The following is a 22768-nucleotide window of genomic DNA, read 5'->3' as shown; positions in this document are numbered from 1 at the left end:
TGATTTGAGAGTAATTTCTCAGCTCTGGGCCTAAATGGTACATAGCTGCAGAATAAGGTGGGCGGGCCTACCTGAAGCTATGAGGATGACGAAAGGAAACGGACCAAGTTCTGTTATAAACGTATTGTTTGATGTAATATATGACCACCAATTTAGTAATTTAGGTCATGAAAATAAAAGCCTCCATTTGTTATTGTGATGAACATGCATTCATGTGGTCAATGCATCATAGGTATTTCATTTCTTATTACTATTATGATTATTATTATTAAGTTATTATTTTCATTAGAATTTTGTTATTTTATGACAACAATAATGGTTAATGACACAATTACCATTCATTTAGGCCTACTGATCATGGTCAATAATATCCTTATTGTAGCCGACTAATTTAAATTCAAAGTCTAAAAAGGAAAAAAGGTCATCCATCTAAATATAGTTCAAGCTCGAATCAAACACGATAGCTTTGAAATATAATATGCCTGATATGTTTTTAATGTTTGATTTCTCTCTTAATAATCAATCAGTTCTAGAACAATTTAAAAAAACAAGTACATTATAACAAGAGTTCAATTGTTATACATACTGTCTCTGCCACAGTTCACATTAAGGTCATAAGTAAAACGTAGCTTCAAATCGATATTTCAGTCGGACATATGTCCACACTATCTCTGTTTCGAAAAGTGCTGAAAATCTTACCGTTACCCTAAACCGCAGCGAGAAAAGAAAAACAGTAATGAGTTATTCGAAATGTCACTTGTGGCTCTCTCTCTCCAGTGCTCGTAAGCATACATAGGATGTTTACACTCCACGGACTACATTCTGAAACAATGGAATGGGGGGCATATTCAGTCTAGACACCATTAGGCAGTTCAAATATGTGAGACATAACAATTTCCGAGTTTATTTAATCTCTCCTGGTTTCTTCTGGGGACAAATAAATACAACGTAGGCTATTCAAATCTCATTGATTCCCAGCACAAGTAGAGAGCGTCCATGCAGGGAGGCAATAGGCATAGGGGTAGTAATAAGACGGTTGGAGAGAGAGGAGAGGAGGCCGCAGTAGTTCTCCGGGGTTGTACTGTCTCTGGTCGTCTCGAACTAACACTTTCACCGCCACTTTCTTTGCTGCAGGGACCGAGGCAATCAAGTCGGCAGCCATTTGATGACGTTTTGTTTTATATCTACGATTCTGGAACCATATTTTGACCTGCGTCTCTGTCAGCTTCAGGGAAGCCGCCAGGTCTGCTCTCTCCGGTCCGGATAGGTATCTTTGGCGATTGAACCTCCGCTCGAGTTCGAACACTTGCGCGTGGGAGAACGCAGCCCTTGAGCGTTTTTTCCTCTGTTTGGGCTGATCCGAACTTTTATCACGACTGGCATCGTCTACGTTGTTGGAATCTGAAAGAAGATAGTGCACAACAAGATGGAAAATGTATCCAAGGCTGTCTGAAAACGAACTTCACACCTTCATAAACCACACTATCACGGCCATATTAATACGTTAATGACATATATATACATTGCAATAAGGCTTTAAAAATGTGTGTATGCCATGGCATAACATCCCGCTGCCTCGTGCATAAAGGCGTTGCATCTTGCGAGTAGAATAGCATGTTTATCATCACATAGGCTATAGTCACAAAATGATCCCTGCTGAGAAAAAAAATCTGAGTGCAGTATAACTGCAGTTATTCTGCAATTACTGCGTCCAAAATACCACGGTGGACTGCAGTTACTGCACTTTTGCTGCAGTTTCAAAACGGCTATTTTTTGTAAAGGTATTCTTTATTGAACATTTATTTAACTAGTCAAGTCAGTTAAGAACAAATTCTTATTTACAATGACGGCCTACCAAGAGGCAAAAGGACTTGGATGTTCCACATAAAGTATTTTTTAGAACACTAGACTATTATCCGGTATCTCACTAAAAATATCAACGCATGAACTTACCTGAAACACTAGGTTCACAGTCTCTAAGACCGTGTGCGTTATCGACAGAAGTGCATTCATGGGCCGTTTCGTCCTGCAAACTTTCTTCCAGAACGTCTGAAACAGGATCCCTGTTTTTCTCTGACTTACAAACGGCCAGGGCCTTGCTGGCATTGTCATCACTGAGACCTGAATCGGAGTCGTAACTTTTCTGATCGCTGACCATGCAAGCCCCCTCGTCACTTCTACACGATGCGGGAAAGTCCTCCGAACCAGTATCCATTTCCCCAAATATTTTCCAACACGCAGTCTTCGAGAAGCAGTCGTCGAAATCTGCCAAGTGTCCACTGTACTCTTTTTTTTGTTCAAAATGGCTTGGATAGAGAAAGGCATTAAGGAGTTGCTGTGAAATGGCATTTTCAAAAGCAAAGTTTATTTCTTGTAAAAAGTGTAGAAATTAACCAATGGCAATTCTTCGGCATCGTATCCCCCTGAAGCGCTATGACTGTTTTGTTTTGGTCCTTCCATGTTTGGTATTTCATTGCATTTCCACTGAAAAGGCGATGGAAATACGGCGTTCAGCCTATTCCGGTGCTATGCTTCTGCTCTGTGTAGCTCCTGCATCAGCCGAAGCTTTCTCTCACCTGTGACTGACAGTGATCCCACTCCATTTCCTATTGGACAAGAGGAGAGGAAAGTCTTGTGGTGATTGGCCACCATAAATTATGACATGCTCACTGCGTCTGGCAATAAATACCCTTTTGAAGGGTTTAACCCCTCACAAGCCAAACCAATAACCATGAAAAGAAAATGACACCTTGAAATGAGAGTAGGCCTGCCTATTTTTGTCTTAACCAACGCACAACTGTAGCTACAACTGTAGCCAATCTGCCTCATAATAATTTGAACTTCGAGGTTAATACTAATAGTCTACCTTGGTGGCTGATGTTCTTCTCCCTATCCACACATACAGCTGTAGGCCTACAGTTTGCTCTACTGTAGATACCAACAGTGGCATGTATTCATGGATGCCAAGGGAAACCAGGCTTCCCAAAATATTTGACCAATAAAAATAACAAATAATGTATCTTTTGTTTTTGTGTTTTCATAATTTTCATCAATTCGCAAGTGGCTGAATCTCATCAGAGAAAACATCCAAGCGAGGGGAAACAGCGCCCCTATGTTTAGCCCATGTGTCTGATGTTGTCTGGAACAAAAGAGTATGACATGTTGCTGCCTTAGCATTTGATTCATGCCAGCAGGCATTTGGCATCCCTTGGAGAATTTAAAAAATAATAATTAGCCAATCAGCTTTGAGCTGAGCTCAACTGTCCCGACACAGCAAAATGCCCCCAAGGGAGGCCAGTTTGGATTTGGCTTCACACCAATCAAGTCACATCCTAAGCTAAACGTCATCATTGTCAGCCAAATGTTTCTGGTCTGTTTGTGTTGATGTCCTGCAGTAGCCAGCTTGCTAAACTGGCCCTTTCCTAAACTATGGATGGAGATGTGGATTTGGACTGGTGGTTTTGACTGAATTCTCTGTACACGCCAATGATTATGATGTGATTCTGATCTAACCATAAATTCATACATGATGCCACTGGCTTGAGACGAATGAAGTTCAATATGTAGCCTAGATGTAATGTAAACTCACCCCATTCCATACAATGTCATTGTTAGCCACTAAAAGCCACTGCTAGCGGCTTTTACCTTCTGCACAGCCAGCCAGTTTTTTTAGCCTGGATAATACTCGCCAGTCTAGCTTCCCTGTCCCATCCACCGCTGATGCCTGCTGGACTGTCCATTAATCACGGTACTCCATTCTGTTTGTTTATGTTTTATCTGTCGGCCCCAGCCGCACTCAGGCTCTCTGTGTAGTTAATCCGACCCTCTCTGCCTAGTCAACGCCATTTTACCTGCTATTGTTGTGCTAGCTGATTAGCTGTTGTGGTCTCACCTACTGGTTTAGCTAGCTCTCCCAATCAACACCTGTGATTCCTGTATGCCTCGCTGTACGTCTCTCTCAAATGTCAATATGCCTTGTATACTGTTGTTCAGGTTATTTATCATTGTTCTTGTTATTTATCATTGTTTAAGTTTACAATGGAGCCCCTAGTTCCACTCTTCATACCGCTGATACCTCCTTTGTCCCACCTCCCACACATGCGGTGACCTCACCCATTACAACCAGCATGTCCAGAGATACAACCTCTCTTATCATCACCCAGTGCCTGGGCTTACCTCCGCTGTACCCACACCTACACCCCACCATACCCCTGTCTTACTAACTTGTTTTACTCACTGCTTTAGCACACTCTGCTAACCCTGATGTCCTTGCCGTGTCTGAATCCTGGCTCAGGAAGGCCACCAAAAATTCTAAGATTTCCATACCCAACTATAACATTTCCGTCAAGATAGAACTTGTCATACTTTCCAGGTCCATACCCAAACAGGGTATGGACCTACTAATTTTACTACTAATTGTAAAAATAAGTCTCTCACTGTTGCTGCCTGCTACCGACCCCCCACAGCTCCCAGCTGTGCCCTGGACACCATTTGTGAATTGATTGCCCCCCATCTAGCTTCAGAGTTTGTTCTGTTAGGTGACCTAAACTGGGATATGCTTAACACCCCGGCAGTCCTACAATCTAAGCTAGATGCCCTCAATCTCACACAAATCATCAAAGAACCCACCAGGTACAACCCTAAATCTGTATACAAGGGCACCCTCATAGACGTCATCCTGACCAACTGGCCCTCCAAATACACCTCAGCTGTCTTCAACCAGGATCTCAGCGATCACTGCCTCATTGCCTGTATCCGCTACGGATCCGCAGTCAAACGACCAACCCTCATCACTGTCAAACACTCCCTAAAACACTTCTGTGAACAGGCCTTTCTAATCGACCTGGCCCGGGTATCCTGGAAGGACATTGACCTCATCCCGTCAGTTGAGGATGCCTGGTCATTCTTTAAAAGTAACTTCCTCACCATTTTAGATAAGCATGCTCCGTTCAAAAAATGCAGAACTAAGAACAGATAGCCCTTGGTTCACTCCAGACCTGACAGCCCTCGACCAGCACAAAAACATCCTGTGGCGGACTGCAATAGCATCGAATAGTCCCCGCGATATGCAACTGTTCAGGGAAGTCAGGAACCAATACACGCAGTCAGTCAGGAAAGCAAAGGCCAGCTTCTTCAGGCAGAAATTTGCATCCTGTAGCTCTAACTCCAAAAAGTTCTGGGACACTGAAGTCCATGGAGAACAAGAGCACCTCCTCCCAGCTGCCCACTGCACTGAGGCTAGGTAACACGGTCACCACCGATAAATCCATGATTATCGAAAACTTCAACAAGCATTTCTCAACGTCTGGCCATGCCTTCCTCCTGGCTACTCCAACCTCGGCCAACAGCTCCGCCCCCCCCCGCAGCTACTCGCCCAAGCCTCTCCAGGTTCTCCTTTACCCAAATCCAGATAGCAGATGTTCTGAAATAGCTGCAAAACCTGGACCCGTACAAATCAGCTGGGCTTGACAATCTGGACCCTCTATTTCTGAAACTATCCGCCGCCATTGTCGCAACCCCTATTACCAGCCTGTTCAACCTCTCTTTCATATCGTCTGAGATCCCCAAGGATTGGAAAGCTGCCGCAGTCATCCCCCTCTTCAAAGGGGGAGACACCCTGGACCCAAACTATTACAGACCCATTCCATCCTGCCCTGCCTATCTAAGGTCTTCGAAAGCCAAGTCAACAAACAGGTCACTGACCATCTCGAATCCCACCTTCTCCGCTGTGCAATCTGGTTTCCGAGCCGGTCACGGGTGCACCTCAGCCATGCTCAAGGTACTAAACGATATCATAACCGCCATCAATAAAAGACAGTACTGTGCAGCCGTCCTCATCGACCTTGCCAAGGCTTTCGACTCTGTCAATTACCATATTCTTATCGGCAGACTCAGTAGCCTCGGTTTTTCTGATGACTGCCTTGCCTGGTTCACCAACTACTTTACAGACAGAGTTCAGTGTATCAAATCGGAGGGCATGCTGTCCGGTCCTCTGGCAGTCTCTATGGGGGTGCCACAGGGTTCAATTCCCGGGCCGACTCTTTTCTCTGTATATATCAATGATGTTGATCTTGCTGCGGGCGATTCCCTGATCCAGCTCTACGCAGACGACACCATTCTGTATACTTCCGGCCCGTCCTTGGACACTGTTCTATCTAACCTCCAAACGAGCTTCAATGCCATACAACACTCCTTCCGTGGCCTCCAACTGCTCTTAAACGCTAGTAAAATCAAATGCATGCTTTTCAACCGTTCGCTGCCTGCACCCGCACGCCCGACTAGCATCACCACCCTGGATGGTTCCGACCTAGAATATGTGGACATCTATAAGTACCTAGGTGTCTGGCTAGACTGTAAACTCTCCTTCCAGACTCATATCAAACATCTCCAATCTAAAATCAAATCTAGAGTCAGCTTTCTATTCCGCAACAAAGCCTCCTTCACTCACGCCGCCAAACTTACCCTAGTAAAACTGACTATCCTACCGAACCTCGACTTCGGCGATGTCATCTACAAAATAGCTTCCTACACTCTACTCAGCAAACTGGATGCAGTTTATCACAGTGCCATCCGTTTTGTTACTAAAGCACCTTATACCACCCACCACTGCGACCGGTATGCTCTAGTCGGCTGGCCCTCGCTACATATTCGTCGCCAGACCCACTGGCTCCAGGTCATCTACAAGTACATGCTAGGTAAAGCTCCGCCTTATCTCAGTTCACTGGTCACGATGGCAACACCCACCCGTAGCACGCGCTCCAGCAGGTGTATCTCCCTGATCATCCCTAAAGCCAACACCTCATTTGGCCGCCTTTCGTTCCAGTTCTCTGCTGCCTGTGACTGGAATGAATTGCAAAAATCGCTGAAGTTGGAGACTTTTATCTCCCTCACCAACTTCAAACATCTGCTATCTGAGCAGCTAACCGATCGCTGCAGCTGTACATAGTCTATCGGTAAATAGCCCACCCAATTTTACCTACCTCATCCCCATACTGTTTTTATTTATTTACATTTCTGCTCTTTTGCACACCAATATCTCTACCTCTACATGACCATCTGATCATTTATCACTCCAGTGTTAATCTGCAAAATTGTAACTATTCGCCTACCTCCTCATGCCTTTTGCACACAATGTATATAGACTCTCTTTTTTTCTACTGTTATTGACTTGTTAATTGTTTACTCCATGTGTAACTCTGTGTTGTCTGTTCACACTGCTATGCTTTATCTTGGCCAGGTCGCAGTTGCAAATGAGAACTTGTTCTCAACTAGCCTACCTGGTTAAATAAAGGTGAAATAAAAAAATCAAAAAATGTGTGCAACATGCAAACGAGGCTACAAAGAAAACTAATGGGACTGTAGCGACTGTGTTGACGTCAAAATCGGGGGTGTGAACTAGGTTTCTATTCAAGCGTTGATCAACATGGGAATGGCTCTATAGTATTGGAGAAAAGTTGAGAGAACTGACCCTCCGTAACATCTTGATGTGTGATGTCGTAATGTACAGCACGCATAAACGGGGGTAAGGGGGGGATACCTAGTCATATTTTTGCGTCATCATTGCATGCGATCATCATTCTCAAAGACGCTGTTTACTTCTAAGATCACTTTAAGCACCGCCCTAAAAACCCAATTCAAATTCGACACAAACCTTCAAATAGGTATGTAATGACACATTATATAAACTCTTTATAGTGTTTTATTTACATTTTAGAGGCGATACAGTGATAAGTTGGACAGATCGAGTGAAAAAAAGCAATTTTCCCACCCGACATCTCTCTTTCTCACTATCACGCATTCGTTTCGCTTCCCCACCCGCCATTTTTAAAAAGACCTGATGGGGCTCATTGCCTGCTTGAATTATGCAGAAACGGGCAGCGTTTAGGTCATGTCATTTATTTTGTTGGGAAGGGGAGAAATTGTGCTTTACAATGGTATTAACATTACAGTTGATCTGGAAGTATTACGTTTTTGGGGCGCTAAAATAAGGGCAATTGTACGGACCAAGGCGATGTACGAGTTTACGTTAACCTAGTAGGCTCATGTTAACTAGCTAGCTAACTTAGCTCGTTCTTGCCCTTGTGAGGAAGTTAGGCTACCTAGCTAAAATTCTTGCTAGCCTATGAAAACTAAAAGCGTACTGTAGGACAGAGGCATAGACTGTTCTGCCAACATGAAAGAGATGAGGCGGGAATTGGCGTTCGACTGGTCTACAAGTAGGGTGAGTCAACTTTATTATTTTAACTTGCACGCAAGCACGCACACTCATCCAGAAATCAGTACCATGGACCGCCACATGATATTTGGTATCTTTAAGTTTGTTTTCAGTGTATTAAACTAAGCATATATGTAGCCTTGTTGATTTGATGTTGAAATGTTTAAGTTGAAATGGAGGCAGTGCTCCTGTTGCATTTGTGCTGACTTGCTTTAACTCTGTGGTTATAAATGAGCAGCTAGTTGTTTAGTAAACTGTTGAAAACACGAACTTGCTTGACCATGATTCAGGTCATATAACTGTTGTTGTGCAATATTTGTTTTGTGGACTTCACCGGACAGATGTTGCTCTCGAGTTTTGTGTTGAAACAAACCAATGTGTAGTTCAATTTATTCCTCGACTGTGTGACTGTTGTCTTTTTGTTGTCACGGCCTTATTGTGTATCACGGTGGTGTATGAACTAATGGGTTATAGAGCAAACAACGCAAGTACCACAACAGGTTATAATATGACTTTTTTATTGGCTTGGCTTCCCAGTGATTTTACCCAAGCACCGCTACTGGATAACAACCACCTGAATCACAGGTAAGTTTTTTGAAAGTTTAACACTTCAAAAGCCAAACCATGAAAACAACCCTGAAAAGAAAACGACCCTTGAAATGAGAGTAGACCAGACCATTTTTTTTGTCTTAACCAAAGCACATCAATATATAGACATACAAACTGTAGCCAATCTGACTCTTAAAAATAAGAATGAGGTTAGTACTAATACATCTTTCGGTTACTAGTCCAACGCTCTAACCACCCTGCCGCTCCGCGAATACGATTTTGCGTAACGAAATTATGATATAGGCTAAATGCTTATCCTCCTGTATGTTACGTCATTATAAAGCAAGTGCGCATAGGCAATTTAATTTCAATGCACACATATGTTTTTAATTGTTTGCTTCATTCTAGGCCTATATTACAGTCGTCTGGTATCATTGACATAGTCTGTAGGCCGATAGGCTTCATATTGCAGCCCAGTGATGTAAGAGGTGTGCTGGCTCCCCTGCCTGTTCGGGCGGTGCTCGGCGGTCGTCGTCACCGTTCTACTAGCCACTACCGATCCCTTTTTCGTTTGTCTGTTGGTTTTGTCTTATTAGTTTCACCTGTGTGTATTTTAGTTTAATTAGCGTCCTTATATTTAGTAGGTTGTTCATGAGCTTTATTCTCCGGACTATTTTGGTCCTGCTTTGGATTATTCACCCTGTGTGTTGGGTTGACCGTGGTTTTGTGCGCCTGGGGAATAAACTGTCTAATAATTGAAGCCTGCTCTCTGCGCCAGATTCCACCCACTTTAGTAATTCGTGACAAGAGGAATAATTATTTCCGCAATGGAAAATGATCGTATGTAGTGGATGTCAAAATAAATTTGTCCTCGTGCAGTGATATTGTTATGCTATTACTTACATATAGACCACTATTTTAGACTACTCTTTCAGATTGATTCATATCGACATGTTATAGCGCATTTGGCTTGGGATATAATTAAAAACGAAATGAAGTCCAGAAATGTGTGTGTCTTGTAGAAGTAGGGCTTAAGATGTATTTGGTCTGAATATTGTTGCCTTGTCTGGGTTAGCTAATAATAATAATATATTTAATAGTATAACTAATATTGGTATTGTTATTATTAATATATTATAATATATGCCTACGATTTCTAGCCATGTCACTGAAGCATTTATCCACTATCCGCTTTTACATTGAGTCATATTAATTGAAGGTTAGTGATATCAGTAGGCCAAGACTTGATGTACTATTAACACATATCTATTACAGGCCATGAATCAGCTGATTTTTGCATTCTATGAAGAAGAAAAAACAAGTAGCCTAAATCAATATGGCTACAAAAGGCATGTAAATTAAAATATTTAAAAGGAGTAACTAGTATTTGTACATTTCTTTTTGCGCGAAATAGGCTCAGGCCTATGTATTTTATTATATGAATAATATATAGATTAATAATATATCGTAGCGCTAATACATCATTTATGTTGAAGAAGTAGTGATTTTTAAATTAGTTTTGAAAATGCCCCGTTCAACAGAATCAGAAAGGAACCTTGACGTTTCATCTGATCATATAATTGCAGATATTTGCAGTTGTTGTATTTCCACTCGGAGCTTCCTCATCTAGATAACAGTTTGATGATTGCAAAAAAATCTCACTGAATTTGAGGTGACGTCATATAACAAATGTACATAGGACAACCTATTGTATTGTCAACAAACGTATGCTATGAGAATGTAATTCTATCACACATAGGTTCATTTAAAAATACTAAACGTTTCTCAATTGCCAAGTTGATCAATGATGTCATTGGCAGACCTGTTGCCGACTCTTTTCTCTGTATACATCAATGATGTCGCGGGTGATTCTCTGATCCAGCTCTACGCAGACGACACCATTCTGTATACATCTGGCCCTTCTTTGGACACCGTGTTAACTAACCTCCAGAAGAGCTTCAATGCCATATAACTCTCCTTCTGTGGCTTCCAACTGCTAGTAAAACTAAATGCATGCTCTTCAACCGATCGCTGCCCGCACCCGCCCGCCCGTCCAGCATCACTACTCTGGACGTTTTCTGACTTAGAATATGTGGACAACTACAAATACCTAGGTATTTAGTTAGACTGTAAACTCTCCTTCCCGACTCACATTAAGCATCTCCAATCCAAAATTAAATCCAGAATCTGCTTCCTATCTCGCAACAAAGCATCCTTCACTCATGCTGCCAACACACCCTCGTAAAACTGACAATCCTACCGATCCTCGATTTCGGCGATGTAATTTACAAAATAGCCTCCAACACTCTACTCAGCTAATTGGATGCAGTCGATCACAGTGCCATCCGTTTTGGCACCAAAGCCCCATATACTACCCACCATTGCGACCTGTACGCTCTCGTTGGCTGGCCCTCGCTTCATACTCATCGCCAAACCCACTGGCTCCAGGTCATATAAGTCTTTGCTAGGTAAAGCCCCACCTTATCTCAGCTCACTGGTCACCATAGCAGCACCCACCCGTAGCATGGGCTCCAGCAGGTATATTTCACTGGTCAACCCCAAAACCAAGTCCTCCTTTGGCCGTCTGTCCTTCCAGTTCTCTGCTGCCAATGACTGGAACGAATTGCAAAAATCACTGAAGCTGGATACTCATATCTCCCTCACTAACTTGAGCTGTCAGAGCAGCTCACAGATCATTGCACCTGTACATAGCCCATCTGTAAATAGCCCATCCAACTACCTAATCCCCATACTGTCCACCTTTGCACTCCAGTATCTCTACTTGCACATGCATCTTCTGCACATCTATCACCTCCAGTGTTTCATTGCTAAATTGTAATTATTTCACCAGTATGGCCTATTTATGGTCTTACCTCCCTAATCTTACCTCATTTACACACATTGAATGTAGAATAATCCCCCCCCCCCCCCCCCCCCTATTGTGTTATTGAATATTTGGCATCCTAGACTTTTCTCATTCCAATATGTGACTCACCACCTGGATTGGTCTGATGTAGCAACATTTGAAGTTCAGTTTTTTACATTGGATAAAAGTAGAGACTCAGAGCTGCAACATAGTATATTATACACTGCATTTTGGAGGAACAATAGGAAAGTAATTATGCTTTGAAAGTTGATACACTTGTAAACTCACTTTTGAGAAAAGGGCCTTTGAATGATTTGGTACCTACTGGAGAGTTCTCCTTTGTCTACACCCATTCAGCATTGTTCACACCCTCTTAAACCAGCCCCACCCATCTCTTTAAGGATTCACATGAGGTCATGTGCTAAAGACTAAAAGTGATAGTTGCCTACAATAAGGAAAAATTCCAGGTATACAGAAAGTGTCCAGATAAAAATATTTAATAAATAAACTCTGCAAAAAAAGAAACGTCCTTTCAGTGTCAACTGCGTTTATTTTCAGCAAACTTAACATGTGTAAATATGTGTATGAATATAACAAGATTCAACAACTGAGACATAACTTCAAATCAAATGTATTTATATAGCCCTTCGTACATCAGGTGATATCTCAAAGTGCTGTACAGAAACCCAGCCTAAAACCCCAAACAGCAAGCAAATGCAGGTGTAGAAGCACAGTGGCTAGGAAAAACTCCCTAGAAAGGCCAAAACCTAGGAAGAAACCTAGAGAGGAACCAGGCTATGTGGGGGTGGCCAGTCCTCTTCTGGCTGTGCCGGGTGGAGATTATAACAGAACATGGCCAAGATGTTCAAATGTTCATGAGTGACCAGCATGGTCCAATAATAATAAGGCAGAACTGGAGCAGCAGCACGGCCAGGTGGACTGGGGACAGCAAGGAGTCATCATGCATGTCAGGTAGTCCTGAGGCATGGTCCTAGGGCTCAGGTCCTCCGAGAGAGAGAATTAGAGAGCACACTTTAATTCACACAGGACACCGAACAGGACAGGAGAAGTACTCCAGATATAACAAACTGACCCTAGCCCCCCGACACAAACTACTGCAGCATAAATACTGGAGGCTGAGACAGGAGGGGGGGGGGGGGGGGGGGGTCAGGAGACACTGTGGCCCCATCCGAGGACACCCCCGGAAAGGGCCAAAAAGGAAGGATATAACCCCACCCACTTTGCCAAAGCACAGCCCCCACACCACAAGTTCCACAGACATGTGACTAACAGAAATGTAATAATGTGTCCCTGAACAAAGGGGGGGTCAAAAGAAAGTCAGTATCTGGTGTGGCCACCAGCTGCATTAAGTCCTGCAGTGTAACCTGGTGTAACTCATGACTGCACCAGATTTGCCAGTTCTTACTGTGAGATGTTACTCTGGCCCTAGCCCTCACCCTCCGATCCAACAGGTCCCAGACGTGCTCAATGGGATTGAGATCCGGGCTCTTTGCTGGCCATGGCAGAACACTGACATTCCTGTCTTGTAGGAAATCATGCAGTATGGCTGGTGGCATTGTCATGCTGGAGGGTCATGTCAGGATGAGCCTGCAGGAAGGGTACCACATGAGGGAGGAGGATGTCTTCAATGACAACAAGCTCAGTCCGATGATGCCGTGACACACCACCCCAGACCATGACGGACCCTCCACCTCCAAATCGATCCCGCTCCAGTCCTCGGTGTAACGCTCATTCCCTCAATGATAAACGCAAATCCGACCATCACCCCTGGTGAGACAAAATCGCAACTCGTCAGTGAAGAGCACTTTTTGCCAGTCCTGTCTGGTCCAGCGACAGTGGGTTCGTGCCCATAGGTGACATTATTGCCGGTGATGTCTGGTGAGGACCTGCCTTACAACAGGCCTACAAGCCCTCAGTCCAGCCTCTCTCAGCCTACTGTTGACAGTCTGAGCACTGATGGCGGGATTGTGCGTTCCTGATGTAACTCGGGCAGTTGTTGTTGCCATCCTGTACCTGTCCCGCAGGTGTGATGTTCGGATGTACCGATCCTGTGTAGGTGTTGTCACATGTGGTCTGCCACTGTGAGGACGATCAGCTGTCCGGTTGATAAATCAGGGTTATTATACAATTCTTATTTTAATAACATTTAATGAGATAATTAAATTATTCTCAATAATTTTATGTAAAAATACTGTTACTTACTACTGTCCTTTCAGTTAAAGACATAAACTAGTTAAAACACTGGCAGCATGAAGTACATATATAGGACATTTCCTGCAGTGCAACTGCCTTGCAAGGGGAATTCATTTTTATTTTACATGTCATTTAAAGAGAATGCCCTTGTGTACAGACATTTGATTGTTCGTTGTGCTACAATTGGATGTTTATGACCATATAATTACTTATTATTCTTGCAAAATGTTGACTGCTGATCTTACAACTTCTTCCTTCCCTCAGTTGACTTCAGACTTATCCTCTCTTGGGTAGGGGGCAGTATTTTCACCTCCCGGATGAAAAGCATGCCCAACATAACTGACTGTTACTCAGGCCCAGAAGCTAAGATATGCAACTTATTAGTAGATTTGGATAGAAAACACTGAAGTTTCTAAAACCGTTTGAATGATGTCTGTGAGTATAACAGAACTCATATGGCAGGCAAAAACCTGAGAAAAAAAATCCAACCAGGAAGTGGGAAATCTGAGGTGTGTAAGTTTTCAAGTCTTTGCCTATCCAAGATAGTATAAATTTGGTCTGATTGCAGTTCCTAAGGCTTCCACTAGATGTCAACAGTCTTTAGAACCTTGTTTCAGGCTTCTACTGTGAAGGGGGAGTGAATGCCATGAACTAAGTCAGGCGCGCGGCCGTGAGAGCGAGCTCTGTTCCTTTTAATTTCTAAAGACAGGAATTGTCCGGTTGGAACATTATTCAAGATTTATGATAAAAACATCCTAAAGATTGATTCTATACATCGTTTGACATGTTTCTACGAACTGTAATGGAACTATTTTGATTTTGTCTGGACCAAGTGCTCGCACCTTGTGAATTTGTGAACTAAACGCATGAACAAAAAGGAGGTAATTGGACATAAATTATGGACTATCAAACAAAACAAACATTTATTGTGGAACTGGGATTCCTGGGAGTGCATTCCGATGAAGATCATCAAAGATAAGTGAATATTTATAATGCTATTTCTGACTTCTTGACTCCACAACATGGCGGGTATCTGTATGGCTTGTTTTGGTCTCTGAGCGCTGTACTCAGATTATTGCATGGTGTGCTTTTTCCGTAGAGCTTTTTTGAAATCTGACACAGCGGTTGCATTAATGAGAAGTATATCTTTAAGCCGATGTATAGCACTTGTATGTTTTATGAATTTTTATTATGAGTATTTCTGTTTTTGAATGTGGCGCTCTGCAATTTCACCGGATGTTGGCCAGGTGGGACGCTAGCGTCTGTCATGACGTTGCCTCTTTGGGTGTGGCGAACCCCATCCCCCTCCTCCTCCTTTCTTCCTTCGACTAGGCTGCTGTGGCCAGAGAGACATCGTAAATTCCTGAGGATCTCCTCATGGACACACAGTATAGAGAGAGTACATTTTCATAGAGAACAAAGGAATTCCTTCCACCTCACAGAACTTGAGGTACGAACAAATTTCATGTCCGGAGAAAGTATAAAAGATCGGTGAAGAATCCAGCTACGAACTGGTCCATTTGTTACAACTTGGAAGCTCATGGAAGACGGTGTCGCCACATTACCATAACGCTGTTTATATAATAGCCTCAGATATGAGGTTTACATCTAATTGTTGTATAAGATGAATGAGTGAGTATGATACTATTTACACAATTTTACAATGTGATTTTGGACTGTTTAATGAAGGAAAACTCAAAAAGGGAATTGGAGTTAACTAAACCAGAGGACCGCCCCTGAGCCCAGCCTAGGGTCAGGCATCCTGGGACAGCCCCTTTCTGCAATCCCGAATAAAACCCAACTTTGAGAAATTATCACCAGACCATGTTTTTCTCCATTAGGAGGGGACAAAGGTTGTAGACCATTGCTGAATCTTTTAACCATACCACGTGGTTAAACTCTTAGACTATCGATACCGACAGAATAAGAACAAGTCTTTGATATTAATAACTAGTCTGCAGCTAGGAATTCGGTATCATTGAACGCGAAGAACGACAACCGAAACATCCATTCCATAACAAATGAATGTCACTCTGAACTATCCCCTCTAACCAAGACAGCGAGAGAGTGAGAGAGAGGCCTAAACTCTCCAATAGAAACAAACTTTTCGCCAGCGATCAAGACGACACACTGAGCGTAAATATATATATTGATTGCAATTGTTCTCGAATGAGTGAGCGTTCATGTGCAAAGGATTAGCATTTAAATTGTTTTAATTATCACTCTGTAGTGACTTCTTAGTCGACCCCCACTTCACCTTTTGTCTAACAAGCCGCCATGCCGGTTTAGCCCACTAGGGCACATTCTCCTATCATTTCTTGTAACCACATTTACCTTGTTTGTTTATGCATTTCTGTGAATTACTTAGACAGTAATAAATAAATGATTTTTCCTTGGTTCCCTGACTTCCTAGTTAATTACAGTTACACGATTAAATCAGTTGATCGCGTAATACTAATTACAGAGAATCTTTGATAAAAAACTAGAAGTCTTAAATTTAATGATAGTAAAGACACCATGACACCACGCCCCACATAACCTAGAGAGGTTTTAAAGTCGGACTTAGTCACCTGGGGGGGGGGGGGGGTGTGTGTGATTAAAATAAGTTTTCAGATAATTTATCTGATCAATTAGTCTTCGAATTCATTCATTATTTACTTTACCTCACGTTAGTCTCATTCCAAACATCGTAAATTGTTGGCTTAAAAGGTTTTGTAATGCGTCTTCTTAGCTTCTCTTTACCCAGTGGCTAAAGCAAAGGGAGAATAGGATGGAAAATGGCTAAAATGGAGAGTTTGTTCACATGCCACAGGTGCACAAGAGGGACTCACCCTGGCTATCGATATAATGTCAACCAGAACTTCCTGGGCTCCAGCATGATTGGATAACCAAACTGGGATGACTAATAGAAAGTAAGTAGCAGGAAATCTTAACAGTGCAACAGCAGGTCTGTACAGTAAGACAATAGGTGATGCATAGTAAGTGATATGCAATAAAAGCTTCCGCTTGTCTATGTATAGAGTAAAGAAAGATCGATGCATAAAAGCATTTCTTTGTAAAAGGAGGTGTTTCCCGGCACTGAAGGGGAAACATTTACCTCTAAAGAATTCATCCCAAATTGGTGTGCTACCATTCAAAGTTCTCATTTGTATAGCATTTTAATTACTGGCAGCAGTGGTCAAGGAACTCAAAAATAAATCTAATTCTACACACTCTAAATTCTACACACTCTTTCAGACCATCAATAAAAGTATAAGCTACCGGTCTGTCCCTTTTCAGAGTTTAGCTTCTCTTCTGCCACTTCATTTCTGGGTGTGGGACTTGTGCAAATAGGCGTACAATTCGATATGTATAGAGAGACAGGAACCGCCCTGGAACAAGGGCTCTCTAGGACCTGGTTTGTAAAACGATATAAAAAATCCCACAGTATTTGAGTAAATGACTGTGTTAGGTCCATGTCATGCACTCAAGCCAAGAGGAGGAACAAGAAAGAGCCTATATTAAAGAAGATGAGTCCCTCTTCTGACTGGGAGAGGACACTGACATGGAGAAGGTGTCGGGGACCTACAGGTGGGCTAAGTCAGGGCTTTGTGGTATAATGTTCATGTATCAAGATTCTGTTAGGGGACTAAACTGCACCTTGGCCCTCTTTACATCCCCTTTCAGATTTGAACATGCCATTTTAAACATGTCTTGAAACTATAAATTGTTTATTTCAAACAGTTTTACAGAAAATGGGGGGAAAACAACCGTATGGGTTAAAATGGGGTAATGCATTTCTACTAAGAGTAAAAATGTTTTATCATAGCTGTGGTATAAGGTCTACCACGGCTTTCAGCCAATCAGCATTCAGGGCTCGAACCACCCAGTTTATAATGTTCACTAATCAATGGGTGATTATCATTAATTGAAAGGATCATTGTAGCATCACAGGAGAAGTTCACTTTTTTTTGGGGACCAAATCTGTATTTTGGGTGTAAATTGCATGTTATAGAAGAGAGCATATACTTTTTTTTTGCGATTTCACTTGCAAACATATTGGCAACATTAAATTCCATTTTGTGAAACTCAAGCCAGACTTTTGCATGTGCGCATACACAGAAAAATATCCCAGACCAGACATATCGCACAACATGGAATATAACATAGTAGATAAAGTTCAGTGTGACACAATTTCATGTGTACAACATCTAAAGGCCTGCATCACTATATACTAGCGTTTCTGATTCTAAAAGGACGTATTTAGATGTTGGCCCTTTCGTTCATGTTTTAGCTCAACGCAGGCGCTGTAGAACGAGCACGAGGAAGAACGAGCACGAGGAAGTGTATGGTTCAAATAAAGTAAACGTATCCTTTAACTATTGCAGATTGCACCTTTGACATGTGAAAGGCCGTACCTATTCACTGACAAAATGCTAGGCTGGAAAGCACCAAATGAGACGCCAAGCCATAACGTCACAAAAAAGGAGGAAAATGCATTGGGAGTTCTTCTTTCAACTCTCCCCCGGGTAATGGCTATCCAAACGAACAATTGGTACCAAACGGCAATACAACAGCTTGAGCCGAACCAAAAACAGGGAATCATAGGGTCTTGCTCCCCCCCCCTCCCCCCTTTGGACGGCACACTTAATACTGTAAATGGAACCAATATGGTCCAACTCGGCAAACACGTGACATGGTCCAACTCGGCAAACACGTGGCATGGTCCAACTCGGCAAACACGTGGCATGGTCCAACTCGGCAAACACGTGGCATGGTCCAACTCGGCAAACACGTGGCATGGTCCAACTCGGCAAACACGTGGCATGGTCCAACTCGGCAAACACGTGGCATGGTCCAACTCGGCAAACACGTGGCATGGTCCAACTCGGCAAACACGTGGCATGGTCCAACTCGGCAAACACGTGGCATGGTCCAACTCGGCAAACACGTGGCATGGTCCAACTCGGCAAACACGTGGCATGGTCCAACTCGGCAAACACGTGGCATGGTCCAACTCGGCAAACACGTGGCATGGTCCAACTCGGCAAACACGTGGCATGGGCCAACTCGGCAAACACGTGGCATGGGCCAACTCGGCAAACACGTGGCATGGGCCAACTCGGCAAACACGTGGCATGGGCCAACTCAGTTTGCTCAGAGCGCGATGAGGAGAGGCAAATATACTTGTATGGGAGTCCAGACGGCAGCATTAACTTTTGCCTTGTATTTATATCCATTCCATGCAGGTATGTTGTGAAATGTGACGATTTTGTATTTCATGTTTAATGTGCCTAGTTAGCCGTCATATTGTTACTTGCCCGGGCATGTCAAAAATGGCGTTGTTGCTTCATTAGTATGCCTCAGGTATAATGGTACAATAGAACACTCTCTAAGAAATATTTAGCACTTATTAGCACATTTTTTGTGTATTGGTGTACAACATTTATAAAACAAAATGAGTCTTTTGAAAATATGAATATGCACATTTTGTAAAATGTATTTTTTTGTTGATGCTTTTACTCCATTTTCTCAGAGCGTGATGAGGAGAGGCAAATATACTTGTATGGCATCCAGACATTAACATTTGCCTTGTATTTGTATCCATTCAGTCATTAAAAGAGACAACCGGCAGAATTGTGTCCAGAGCCCTATCCTCGGGTACAGGGCTGGTTACACTGGCACCTACTATCATACTCAATCAATGGCACTTAAACCTTTTGTCTTGCCCATTCACCGTCTGAATGGCACACATACACAATCCATGTCTCACGGTTTAAAAGTACTTCTTTAACCGGTCTCCTCCCCTTCACCGATTTGAAGTGGATTTAACAAGTGACATCAATAAGGGATCATAGCTTTCACCTGGATTCACCTGGTCAGTCTGTTGTGGAAAGAGCAGGTGTTCTTAATGTTTTGTATAGTCAGTGTATATTGCCGTGCTTGCAGTGTTCGATCTGTCTTACGTTCTGGATAACTGTGTTAGATCAGGGTTTCCCGAACGTGGTCCCTCAGTTGCATTTTTTATTTTTTTTGCCCCAGCATTATGTAACAGCATAGCTTCCGTCCCTCTCCTCGCCCCTACCTGGGCTCGAACCAGGAACCCTCTGCACACATCGACAACAGCCACCCTCAAAGCATCGTTACCCATCGCTCCACAAAAGCCACAGCCCTTGCTGAGCAAGGGGAACCACTACTTCAAGGTTTCAGAGTGAGTGACATCACCGATTTAAACACTATTAGCGCGCACCCCGCTAACTAGTTAACCATTTCATATCAGTTACACTAAAACAGCTGATTCAAATGATCAAAGCTTGATGTTGGTTATTTCAATTAGCTGTGTTGTGCTGGGACGAAAAACTACATGTGCACCCGGGGGGGCAGGACCAAGTTTGGGATAAATGCTGTGTGCTTTACAGATTGAGAGAGCTTGATCCTATTTCCCTTATATTTGTTTATTCATGATCTATTGAGGTATGTTCTACTTTGCAATTTTATTTATTTAATTTAACTGGCAAGTCAGTTTAGAACATATTCGTGTTAGTTTCTTGGTGGAAAAAGGTTAAAACAGTTCCCATTTGTACTTTCTCATATCTTAATGAATACAGGCAACATAATGCTTTGGGGAATCACACAGAGTATTTTTCCTAGACTTCAGGGGGCCAGTGAGCAAAACTAGTGGGCTACTTCTAGCCTACTGAAACCCCCCAGAGTTGCAATATATTCATTGAATCTCTTCTCAAGGCAGCCTCCGGAGGCATGCAGAGGCCGAATCGCAGTAAATGCTATATGGTCACTGCAGACATTGGATTGACCATGCAGTGCCTTTAAGAGCTGAAGAGCCCTGGTCGAGGGGTTGAATTGAAACATTACATTTCCTGTGAGACCGTTCATTGCATGTGTAACCAGTCACTGTCCCTTTTATGTTCAATAGCACAGCTGTATGAAAGTTTAAAATAGAATTTGATTGGGTTTGTTAATGGGGTACATTTGTTTTCTACATATGTCAACAAAAAGGTGATTCATCAGAGTTTGCAAACAGGTTTTAAGTATAGCTTTGACAGCTTGTATTTTTACCACAGTAGAATAAGGGAACCAGATGTGTAACATAGTATGTAATCTAGTCTGATGTTATTGTAACAGTGCAGTTGGTGAATAGTAGTGTACATTGTGGCAGCAGAGCAGCAAGTGAGCGGCGCAGACTCGGCACAGGGTCATTCTCATCCAGCTTGTCATTGCTCCCATCACCACCGTCTGCGCCATCCTCCCTCCCCTCCTCACCCTGCCTCTCTGGTGTCTTTGGGCAAACCTGAAAGAACACCTCACAGAACTCCAACCGGCGCAGCTCCCGCAGCGTCCTGCAGCTCCGTAGCACCTGCATCTCTCTCAGCTTGCAGCATCTGAGGCGCAGGCGCTTCAGGTCCCTCAGGCGGCTGGCGGACAGCAGGCCTGGTCCCACCTCCTTACCGCCAAGGCTTAGCTCCTCTAGGCCGAGCCAGCCCACCCCCAGCCCCAGGGAGGCCATCTGTAGCTGGGCGCCAGGCCGTCCAAAGTGCCCTATCTCCAGGTACTTGAGCCTGGAGAGCCCGTTTAAGCCCGAGTCTGTTTCTTGGGCAGCACTGCGCCTAAGGCCTTCCGCTGTGACCCGAAGGACGTTGCGCAGCTCTAGGTGGCTAAGCTTCAACCAAGAAGCCAGACTCTGCAGGTGCAGGTCTGTGAAGGAGGGCACATTATCAAGGACCATCGTCTCAATGGCAATCCCTGATGTGGAGGCAGGCACTTTCCCAGTCTGACCGCGTCCATGTTGCTGAGTAGAAGCAGTTGATGCAGCTCCAGCTTGTTTCTCAGGACTGGGTGGGGTCTGGGTGAAAAAGCTCTGTGGCAGCTCACAGCCACGCAACTCTAGGACCTGCAGCGTTGTGGGCAGGAGCTGGCAACTACGCAAGCCTCTCAGGTCTGCATGCAGCAGGGAAAGACTGCGCAGACGGGGGCACGTGGAGGACAAAGCCTTAAGCCAGGACTCTGAGAGAAATGCCCCGCCTCTAGCAGAGAGCAGCAAGCCACGCAGCCGCAGGCATCGGAGCCCAGTGCCCAGATACTGGCGCAGTAGAACCCACAGCATGCGCGACGTCACCTGACCCAAAATGGACACCAAGGGCAGGGAGAGCAGTTGTAGAACGACAACAACCAACCAATGAGGGAGAAATGGAGAAGAAACAATGCATCAGTGTTTGAGTGATGACTTGAACATTCTTTAGAGTTAGCTAGTCTACAGGTAGGACACAGGCCTTCAATGCAAGCATCAACATTGTATTTTGTTGCAGAAGGTGAGAGGCCTTAAACAGGTTAACGATAATCGAATCAAGTCTGCTGAAATATCATTGTATGTAGGACCTGAGAAACATGGATATATCACAAAACGTCTGACTTCTTTAGACATAGCAGCCTCGGAAATATTTTCATGTCAAGTCATGAAATTGTAAGATCATCATGCAATTAGGCACCATTCTTACCCCTTTCCATGCAGTTAGATCAACAGCTCGCCATAGACGTTGGTCTTTTACAAGGCGTCTCCATCTCTTACACACCCTGCAAATACACCACATGAATGGCATGACAAAGATACGTGTTTTTTTAAGCTAACGTTTGCTAGCTAACTATCTTGGATATTTATGTTGAACACAGACGTCAACTAGCTAACTTGTTTTACCTTCCAGTTCTGATGAGCTCTCGCACACCTAAATATGATAAAATATCAATTAAAATGTTCTCTGGGAAATAATCGAGAGTCGAAGTTCTGAAGTCTGCCATTTTGTAAACAAAAAGTACAGTCGAGTACACGGACAAAATACACCGACGTACACGTTGCATTCAAGTAATGAACCCCGCAGAAACGGTTGCTTAAGGGAAAACGTTCCTACACCTTCTTAAAAACTCTATGTGCG

At 43.4% G+C, this 22768-nt stretch overlaps 2 protein-coding genes across 2 annotated transcripts; both read right to left on the bottom strand.

The window, feature by feature from the left end:
- Positions 1–481: 481 nt before the first annotated feature.
- LOC109892194 (homeobox protein Nkx-3.2-like) lies at positions 482–2638 on the bottom strand. The gene is made up of 2 exons (XM_020484630.2): positions 1954–2638; positions 482–1401 (listed from the first exon to the last, which is right to left on the bottom strand). Exons 1-2 carry the CDS (start codon positions 2213–2215, stop codon positions 965–967), a joined length of 699 nt encoding a protein of 232 aa, XP_020340219.2. The 5' UTR covers positions 2216–2638; the 3' UTR covers positions 482–964.
- A 17624-nt stretch (positions 2639–20262) lies between these two features.
- LOC109893044 (F-box/LRR-repeat protein 12-like) lies at positions 20263–22707 on the bottom strand. The gene is made up of 3 exons (XM_020486043.2): positions 22534–22707; positions 22337–22412; positions 20263–21957 (listed from the first exon to the last, which is right to left on the bottom strand). Exons 1-3 carry the CDS (start codon positions 22692–22694, stop codon positions 20944–20946), a joined length of 1251 nt encoding a protein of 416 aa, XP_020341632.1. The 5' UTR covers positions 22695–22707; the 3' UTR covers positions 20263–20943.
- Between the last annotated feature and the right edge of the window lie 61 nt (positions 22708–22768).

This window comes from Oncorhynchus kisutch, linkage group LG6 (genome assembly GCF_002021735.2).
Source record: "Oncorhynchus kisutch isolate 150728-3 linkage group LG6, Okis_V2, whole genome shotgun sequence".
NCBI lineage: Eukaryota > Metazoa > Chordata > Actinopteri > Salmoniformes > Salmonidae > Oncorhynchus > Oncorhynchus kisutch.
This window is presented reverse-complemented; position numbering and strand designations above follow the sequence as displayed.

Coding starts and splice junctions, on each gene's coding strand:
- LOC109892194 (XM_020484630.2), bottom strand. CDS start 2,215: ATGGATACTGGTTCGGAGGACTTTCCCGCATCGTGTAGAAGTGACGAG. Junction 1,402..1,953: donor CTGTGAACCTAGTGTTTCAG/GTAAGTTCATGC, acceptor ATCTTCTTTCAG/ATTCCAACAACGTAGACGAT.
- LOC109893044 (XM_020486043.2), bottom strand. CDS start 22,694: ATGCAACGTGTACGTCGGTGTATTTTGTCCGTGTACTCGACTGTACTT. Junction 22,413..22,533: donor GAGCTCATCAGAACTGGAAG/GTAAAACAAGTT, acceptor GTGTATTTGCAG/GGTGTGTAAGAGATGGAGAC. Junction 21,958..22,336: donor ATCTAACTGCATGGAAAGGG/GTAAGAATGGTG, acceptor ATTTTGGGTCAG/GTGACGTCGCGCATGCTGTG.